Source organism: Zingiber officinale, chromosome 7A (genome assembly GCF_018446385.1).
Source record: "Zingiber officinale cultivar Zhangliang chromosome 7A, Zo_v1.1, whole genome shotgun sequence".
Classification (NCBI taxonomy): domain Eukaryota; kingdom Viridiplantae; phylum Streptophyta; class Magnoliopsida; order Zingiberales; family Zingiberaceae; genus Zingiber; species Zingiber officinale.
The window spans coordinates 17,032,915-17,042,524 of NC_055998.1; the positions used below are offsets into that span (position 1 = coordinate 17,032,915).

The 9,610-nt window shown below is 36.5% G+C and overlaps 1 protein-coding gene across 1 annotated transcript; it reads left to right on the forward strand.

Annotated features, from left to right (window-relative positions):
- Positions 1-256: 256 nt before the first annotated feature.
- Positions 257-8,935, forward strand: LOC122001065 (alpha/beta hydrolase domain-containing protein 17C-like). Its single transcript, XM_042555640.1, has 5 exons — positions 257-696; positions 6,502-6,538; positions 6,635-6,871; positions 6,965-7,012; positions 8,250-8,935. Exons 1-5 carry the CDS (start codon positions 395-397, stop codon positions 8,727-8,729), a joined length of 1,104 nt encoding a protein of 367 aa, XP_042411574.1. The 5' UTR covers positions 257-394; the 3' UTR covers positions 8,730-8,935.
- Positions 8,936-9,610: the final 675 nt, after the last annotated feature.

The window sequence follows — 9,610 nt, forward strand, 5'->3', positions numbered from 1 at the left end:
AATGGCCTAAATTAAGCATCACCATTCTTTTTTATTTCTTCGGGCACAGAGCTCCACATGCTTTTGCTTCTTTATTGATTTCTTTTTTATTCCTTTATTTTAAACCGTTTTTAATTTGCAAAAAGCAATCACACTCCACATGGCACTTATCGAAAAAATAAAGAAAGAGAAAAAAAATGCAAAGCAAAGCTTCGCTTTACTTTTAACCGCTCGGAATTTCCAAAAAAAGGAAAAAAGATAAAGATATAATTATTAGATTTAATCGATAAATCCTTCCGTACTCTCCCTCCCCAAATCGCCACGGGCGATAGGGAGAGAGAAAGGGGATCACCCACACAGCGAGAGAGAGAGAGAGAGAGAGAGAGAGAGTGGAGGAGGAGAGAGATCGAAGAGAATGGGCGGCGTGACGTCTTCGGTGGCGGCGAAGCTGGCGTTCTTCCCACCTTCGCCGCCATCGTACGAGGTGATTACGGAGTCGGAGTCGGGGGTGGTCCGGCTCAACATCTACCCTCACCGGGAGAATGTGGAGGTGCTCCGCCTCCCCACCCGGCGTGGCACGGAGATCGTTGCCATCTACGTCCGCAACCCCCTCGCCATCTCCACCGTCCTCTACTCGCACGGCAACGCCGCCGATCTCGGCCAGATGTACGAGCTTTTCGTCGAACTCAGCATTCACCTTCGCGTCAACCTCTTGGGGTACGGAGATTCTTTGGCCCTCCCTTTGTGTAGTCTTCTGCTGAGTTTTGTTGCTGAAAAAATCGAAGTCTGATGGCTGAGATTTTTTTTTAGCTTCCTAATTTTTTTTTTAGGGGAAAAATTGTTCTTTTATCCAATTATAGTAATTTTCAAAGGGAAATTTGACTCGATTTGGAGATCGTTGTGGTGTTTTACTTCTTTGGATTTATAATTTAGACAAAGGTGCACATTAAGGTAGTACTTGTTTGTTTGGGTCGAAATATAGTTGTTTGTTGTGTGTGAATGAATCTTGGGTATCCAGCTCTTCCTATCCGACCAATTCTGAAGGCAACTTTGGCTTTGTCCCACAAAAGTTTCCCACCGGCCACCAAGTAAATCTGGAAACCCAGCTGGGTTTGGACGGATGACCCATAACTATGAATTTTCGTAAATCCTCAAGCAGGGATGTGTTGCACGAGTTTCGAACCTCCATGAGCTGGGAGTCCCCAGCCCAACTTTTCCAACGCTCCATGCCCCGGAGGACATTGAAGCTCGTAATTGTACCTAGATAACAGTCTGACTTCATTTTGATCAATGAGTCCCAATATATATGTGAATAAATAGTGATTAGCTGATTAGACAGTGTTTTCTAACTCTGGAAATTCTTCCCTTTTGGAGTTGATTGGATCTCAACATAGACGTGGAGATGTATTTTGTTTTGCAAATTGCATCCAAATTATTGTTTTAGGATCGTTTCATGTGATTTATTTGTAGAGATTTTCTTGGTGAAACTGAAATTTTTAGGCTCAGTGTAATCACTCACATTGTGGCCAGGTTATTTTTTTCAAAAAACCTGTGGCTGGGTTTGATATTTCGAACCTAGGTTTTTGAGGGAGTTGGGCCTTAGTTAAAAGAAATATATATATTTTAATATGAGTTAACTGTTTTGTTGAGCTTGTTTTTCCCTGCATTTTTTTGCTGATTTTTTTTAGCTGTTGTTTTTTTACCGTTGGTTTCCTTACCCTTTTTTTTCAACCGTTTTATCTTATCGTTTTTTTCCCAACTAATTTTTTTCCCGACGGTTTGCAACAGTTCATTTTGGTTTTTATATATATCATCTTCTCTTTTAAGTTTTTCACATTCAAGTCATTCCATTCTTATTTTTTGTAATTCATTTCATCCTTTGTTCTTTCAAAATGGATCCAAATTATAGTGGAGGTTTTAGAATTTTTTTCAATTCTAAAAATGCAACTTTGCAAAGTTCACGCAATCGTCATGATGTTCAATATTCTCAGTTTTCTACTTCCACATACTATCCTTAAAATTTTTCAAATGTTCCATACATTCCACAATTTCCTCCAAATTTTTAAAGTTCTCAAAACTTGTCGGCTCCTCCGAGTAATGCCCCTCAACCTCCATTTTATATGTATCCTCCTGAATATTGGCAGTCTATAGCAAACCAATTCGTAATGTCACCTCCTTCTTAAGGAATTTCTTCTCCACAACGCACATTCATGCTCTCAGACGAATCAAGAATGACTAACATAGATGTATCTGGGACCGACAAAGAATCAGTAACACCATATGAGGTTCCAGAGTTGAGCAATGAAGGGAAATTGGGTGTGTGTAACACCAAACGAGCCAAGTGGTCAATGGATGAAGAGATACACCTTGCAAAGACATGGATCAATATTAGCATCGATCCAATCATCTGTATTGATCAAAAGAACAAACTTTCGGGAAATGAATTGCGGATTACTACAACAAGTATCGACCTGATGGATTTGTGGAGCGACCTTGGTGAAGGTAAAATCACATTTCTATAGACTCCATCTGATGGTGAATGAATTTACAGCAATATACAACTTTTGTACATATTGTGAAAGCGGGTGGAGCAACGAGGATGTGCTCATGAGAGCACATAAAATGTGGCAGGCAAATCATTGCAACAAGTCCTTCGACTATGAATATGTTTGGTGAGTTCTCAGAGATGGTGAAAAATATGCTCCACATAAGTTGGTCATTGTGCTAACAAACAATCCAAGACCTCAGAATCAAGAGGGCACACATCCTCATCCAATCCGGATGCTCCTATCGACGTAGATGATTGTGAAGTCCATACTCGTCTAATGGGGCAAAAGGTAGTGAAAATGCAGGTCTAAAAAGGGACATTGATGACATAGAATTCAATAATAAATGGCAAAAAATGGAAGAATTACAAAGACAACTAAATTGAAACGCAAAAGCATGAGATGATAATGAAGGAGTATGAAATCTTTACGAAGGATACTAGTGAGATGACATATTAGCTTAAGTTACATTCTAAATTTTGTGAAAATATTAAAAAGAAATATGGTATGTAGTGGATGTTTTCAACATTATCTTTATAAAATTTGTTATTTTTTATTTCAACCATGTAATTCATTTTTATCTATATTAATGTTATTTGTATTAAAATGAGTTTCCTAAAACTAGGAGAAATAATTGTCCATTAGTTATAAAGAACCGGTTTAAAAATGGTCCATAACAAACTAGAGGTGGATAAAAGTGACCGCTATAAAAGTAGTCGTTATAAAACTAGCTAGTTTAAAAATAGCGGTTACAAATAACCCTTACAAACTAGCCATTATAAAAATAAATCTTAGAAACTAGTCGTTATAAAACTACTCGTTACAAATGCCTCTATATATTCATGTATGGAAGCTAGAATACTCCATTCTACTAACATTGTCTTTTCAACCACATTGATAGTATTCATTTATTTCAAATGTCTCACGATCCTAATCGCTCTAGGCATTTTATTCTCCGTGATCAGTGAAAATTTTTTTTGGCGAATTTAGATAATGACTTGGATCAAATGACGCTGATGCTACTAGAGCATGAAGAAATGAAAGTTCTAGCAGCTGAAAGTTCTTTCGACAGAACTCATAGAAGGTATTTAAATCGAGATCGTGAAGTTGGACATGATCGCCTCTTGAATGATTATTTCTCTGATCAGCTGGTATATTCTGATGAAGTATTTCGACGGTGATTTCGGATGTGAAGAGAGTTATTCCTTAGCATAGTCAATGCCTTGCGACATCATTCAGAATATTTTAAATGGAGGGTTGATGCAGTGGAAAGACGTGGTTTGTCACCCCTTCAGAAATGCACGGCAGCTATCCGTCAATTGGCGTATGGATCACCTACCGACCATTGTGATGAATACCTATGCATGAGTGAAACAACTGCTTTAGATTGCTTGATCAACTTCTGTCAATGTGTGATTGAAGTATTTGGGCCACAATACTTAAGAAGGCCTAATGTTTCTGACATCCAATGTTTCTGTCAGTGTATGATTGCCTAATGGTTTCCCTGGTACGTTGGGTAGCCTTGATTGTATGCATTGGGAATGGAGAAATTGCCCCATTGCTTGGAAAAGCCAATTTACTAGAGGCGATCATGAGTCCCAACAATTGTGCTTGAAGCGGTTGCATCTGCAGAGATATGACACGCTTTTGATATCAATGTGCTTAACGAATCACCTTTATTCAACGAAGTTTTACAAGGAAATGCACCAAACATTAATTTTATAATAAATAACACACAATATTCAAAAGGGTACTATTTAACTAATGGGATTTACCCAAAATGGGCTACTTTTGTTAAGAGTTTTTTGAGCCCCCAAGATTCCAAGAAAAAAAAAATGTTCAAACAAAGACAAGAAGCTGTAAAAAAGGATGTCAAGCGAGCATTTGGAGTGCTTCAATCTCGTTGGGCAATGATCAGAGGTCCAAGACGATTTTGGTATAAAAATAACTTGAAGGATATCATGTATACGTGTATTATTTTACACAACATGATTATTGAAGATGAGGGGGATGCAGTAAGAAATTGGTCGAATGATGAAGATCCTCTGGTACAGATATTTTAGGGCTCTACCCAAGAGTTTGAAGAATATCTTCGAAGAAACTGCGAGCTACGTGATAATCAAGTACATCATCAGCTTCGAGCCGACTTGGTTTTAACATATTTGGACATGCTATGAGTGCGATCAGTAAAAGATTATTTTTTATAAATTATTCGTAATAATTTATTATTTAATGTTGTATTCCTTATTTTTAAATTTATAAATTTTTAATATTTTTTTAACAAATTAGGTGATATAAGAGTGACTCATTAACAAATAATTGAGGTTTTTTTAAAGATATGTGAATTGTTGAGTGTGAGACCCATAAAAAAAGTTGTATGGAGGTTTTTTTTTACAGTGGAGAGAAGAGTGAGGTTTTTTACTTTTGATTTGACAATGACGTGGCACCTCGAAAATGGAAAAACCTTATGTTTCCATTGGAGATGCCCTAAGGATGTCAAAAATCTAGTGTTTCATGATCAATACTTTCATCTCTGGTTCTTTGTTACCATCTAACGCATCAATTTAGCTATCAATTTAATGGATTGGGAATGCTTAGTGACCACAAATTAAGTTCAGCACTAAGCTGAGCATCTAGATACTGAGATACTGCATTTCCATGAATATTTGGAAAATACAGAATGAGACTGATTTTATTTTATTTTTGTTGTATAGCATAAATTCAGTGATAAACCTTGTGATTCATAATACTGATTTTGTATTCAGATCATATCTAACTCTTTTTGCACTCAAGGGAAGTGATATCTTCCTGTCAATAAAAGGGCACATAAGTTTCATATTTAACCTCTTTGTTTGTAGTTTTCCTCTCTTCTTTCCACTATTCTGTTATACCTTTTAATTAGTCACCATGGGTTCTGCGTTTACTTTGTTGGATGAAGATGGAAAGGAAGGGAAGCAAGAAATGAAGGACGAAAATATAAATGATCCTTACTATGTTCATTTAAATGCATAGAAAGAAAAGAAAGGAAAACAAAATTCCATGTATATCCCCTACCCCAACCGTCTCTCCTCAAGTTGGAATTCACCGGTGGCTGTCCTCCTTACTAGTGGAGCTTCTAGCTACTTTTCCATGTCAGTCAAGTGAGTTCTCAACCCATACAAGTGCTATCAGAGATATGGAGATCCATTGTAATTTGATTATGTGGATGCATTAGTGGAAGAAAGTTTGATAGTGACTTGGTATTGAACCAAATTTGGTTGAGGACCTCTTTGTCTGCAAATTGCTGTTGCAAGATAATCTGATATGAGTTGGTATTCATTCTTCATCAGGTCGACAGAGGAACAACATCAAAGAAGATGTGCCAAGAGGACTTAGGATATCTCTTATTCATAGTCATCTTTTAAAGGGAATCATATATTCAGAGGAATGAAAACCCATAATTTTCTGTATGCTATCAACATCTCTTTTGAAGTTGTCACAGATAAAGTGGCTAGACTGAGTTACATTTTTAATTTGTTCATATAAAAGATGTAAGATGTATCAAACTAGATTCCTTTTGTTTTTGTTTGTAGGTGAACAAGTAATCCTACTGTCTGACTTGCTAATCACAACGTGCCAACTTCCTATCATTAACTTCTGAAATTTGTGAAACCAAGACTTTGTAAATATTTTTGGGTTGATGTCACATGTCCTAATGTGTTTGTTTTGCTTCATTCTAAGTGCTTCAGAATGAATTTCGCAGTAAAAGAATTAGCTATTTTCAAAGAATTTCCCTCACCTCAAACCTTAAATTGTTATAGTTAGAAAGGTTCAGTGCTTAAAGGAGACTAGCATGATGATATTCAAGCAATTATATGGATCGCTCAAGAGAAACAAGATAGTGTACTCGAGTTGATATCCCTTTAATGCGTGCTAGCAAATAATAAATGGTTCCATGACATTTTGCAATTCAGCTAAAGCTCTTGTATATTTTCAGGTATGACTATTCTGGATACGGACAATCAACGGGAAAGGTTTATATATTTGTTTTTGTAACTCAATTTCTGGATTTTCCTGGTTGATAACTTAGCAATAAGGTTCATAATAATTCACAATTTTCATTTATGTAGCCAAGTGAGCAAAACACATATGCTGATATAGAGGCTGCTTATAAGTGCCTCAAAGAGAACTATGGTGCCAAGGAGGAAGAAATAATTCTCTATGGGCAATCTGTAGGCAGTGGACCAACTGTGGATTTGGCTGCTCGCCTGCCTTTCTTACGAGCCGGTGTGTTGCATAGCCCCATACTCTCAGGTTTAAGAGTAATGTATCCAGTGAAACGTACATACTGGTTTGATATCTACAAGGTTAAATTTCATATATGCTAGTTTTCTTTCCTTTTATTGTTTCTGCATCTTAAATTTTAAATTTCTTAACTTTCTAGTTAATTTTGTTTGCAGAATATTGATAAAATATCATCGGTCAACTGTCCTGTGCTAGTAATTCATGTAAGTATAATTTGTCGCTCATTTTATATTTATTTGTATAGAATTGGCTTTTGTGTTAAATAACACATTTTTTTGGGATGAGAAATTTGTATTTTCTTCTTTACGTCTGCCAGATATTTTACAAAATTGAAAAAGCTATTATACTGATTTAACACATTCGTTGAAACAAGACATCCAAAGCCTGTTCACTAATATGTTTCAACTAATCTGAAGGGCCATTGAACTTTTTAGTAATCTGTTATGCGATCCACTTTGGTTGTTCATTGTCGGTAAATAAATGTTCAAATATACATAGATATCTGATACTGCTATGAGCAGATAAAAATGAAGTGCAACTGAAGGTTTTTGCTTTTATCAATGACTTTCAGTTTTCACCTGGTACACTATCCTGCCACCAATCAAACTCCTTGTCATCCAACAAAATTAAGTCTATAATTTGCTTTCTGGTTATCAAGGCTGATTATCTGTGAGCATAACTAACGTGTAAAAGTAATAGTTGAGTAGTTTTTGAAAATAACTACCCACTCCACATAAAATCTCCTTGTATGCTTTCTCTTAGTTATGAAAACTTATACTTTAAGTATGCTTACGGCAAAAGGGTACCGTATCATGGTGTAAACCTGGCCCTTTTCTAGTAGAAGTCATGAAAATTTATTCTGTCCAGTTCATTTTACATCTTACCTTCTAAAGCTTTTTCCCATCAGTTTCTCTTTGCAATAACATGTTTATATCCAGTTTTCATCTACATGCTTACTTTATAAATCAATAGCCTTGTTATAAAGAGCTAGTTTGACGCTTTGTTCTGCTTTCTGCAAGTGAATGCTCTGGAATCACTTATTTCAATAAGGTTTAATTTGGCACCGATAAAACTTGCACTTTATCCTAGTGCATACACATCAGCATTGTTCTATAAATGAGAATTCCATGGTTTACCTTGGGATAATGCAAATATGCTATGATACAACTTGAAGTAGTAGATCGAAATCATATAATATATATAGAATATATTGTTTACCAGTGCATATGAAGTTTCAGACAGGGAATTATTAAGTTCTTCAGGGAACCTTCCTCTGTCTTGTATAAATGCACACAATATTTGCATCTTTTCAGAGTACATATGCACTTTCAGAACTTGGCAGAGTGCAAAAACTATTAATTACCTTTAAGCGACTACTTTGTTATAATAGTTTGTGCAGACTAAATGCCATCATTGATTCTTAGATACACTGTTCTACAGGGCACATCTGATGAAGTTGTCGACTTCTCTCATGGCAAGAAACTGTGGGAATTATGCAAGGAGAAGTATGAACCGCTCTGGCTAAAAGGAGGAAAACATTGTGACTTGGAACTTTTCCCTGAGTACATCAAGCACCTCAGAAAATTCATAGCAACCGTTGAGAAAACACCTTCACAGAGGAGCACCTGGAGAAAAAACCCAGATCAGTTTGAATTGTCCAGGAAGATCACTGATTTCTTGGAACCACCGAGGAAAAGCACCAGTCGCCGAGAAAAATCAAAGCCAAGCACAGATAAGTTGAGGAGCAAGGATCAGAAGTCTTACAATTTGGATAGGTTGGCAAAACTGGACACATCATACGATCAAATAGAGAAGTCAAGGAGGAGTTTAGATTACTTCATTAAGTCCGGAAAGCACATAGATCAAATCGATAGAGGGAGGAGGAGCGTCGACAGATTGGATAGGATTTGGGCTGGGTGAAGTGAACTTATAACCTCTTTGTAAAATGTACACACGGGCTTGATTGTTGGGAAACTGTACATTAGTTGGGGTTTACAAATGATATAATTGCTCGGAGAGACGTTTATTATAGCGTTGGATGGCTGTTGAATGTGAACCTAGTCAAAGAACGCTTGTAGATCTTGCTTAACGATTTATCACCTGATCATGGTTGACTTGTTTCTCTACTCCGAAAACTCTCACAATTATCTACTTAATGTGTTAGTATATTTTGTCTGCGTCCAGTAAGAAAAATAACTAAATTCCTTTCCAAAGGGCTGAAGTTTTAGTTGGATATTCTATAATAGCACTTGATAATCTCTTCTTGCTCTATCCAATTGAATCTTTCTACATCCATCAATGCTTCATGTTATTAGTGTAATTGTTCGTGGATCAAGGTTGATAGTTTGATTAAATTTGAGTTGACTCGAATTTGAGTTTTAATATTTAATAATATGCGAGAGAAAAGGTTAAGTAGATTAAGAGAGGATCAGATATTTATCTGAAAAAGTCTTACCTGGAGATTAGACAGTGGGAAGTCTTAGTAGGCGAATACCTAGTTGGAAACTAGGTAGTGGAAGTCCTAGCAGGACTAGACAAGAAAAAAGTTGAAGTGGGTCAAAAGTTGACTAGACATTTGGTGATCAAAAGTCTGAGGGGAAGTTGGCACGAGATAAAAAGTCCAAGTGGATCAAGGGTTGATCGAACACTTGGTGAAAAAGCCTCACTAAGTTAAGGTTGATTGGATACTAGGGAACAGAAAGTCTCAATAGGTCACATATGACTGGATGTTGGGCAATGAAAATCTTGGTAGGTTGAGGTCAACTGGATACTAGCAAGATATGATTTCAGCCTCGGAAAGA

What these genes read in the sequence shown, in the direction of transcription:
- LOC122001065 (XM_042555640.1), top strand. Translation starts at nt 395, where the DNA reads ATGGGCGGCGTGACGTCTTCGGTGGCGGCGAAGCTGGCGTTCTTCCCA. An exon ending in CTTCGCGTCAACCTCTTGGG is followed by an intron (nt 697 to 6,501) that starts GTACGGAGATTC and finishes GTATATTTTCAG; the next exon opens with GTATGACTATTCTGGATACG. An exon ending in ACTGGTTTGATATCTACAAG is followed by an intron (nt 6,872 to 6,964) that starts GTTAAATTTCAT and finishes TTTTGTTTGCAG; the next exon opens with AATATTGATAAAATATCATC.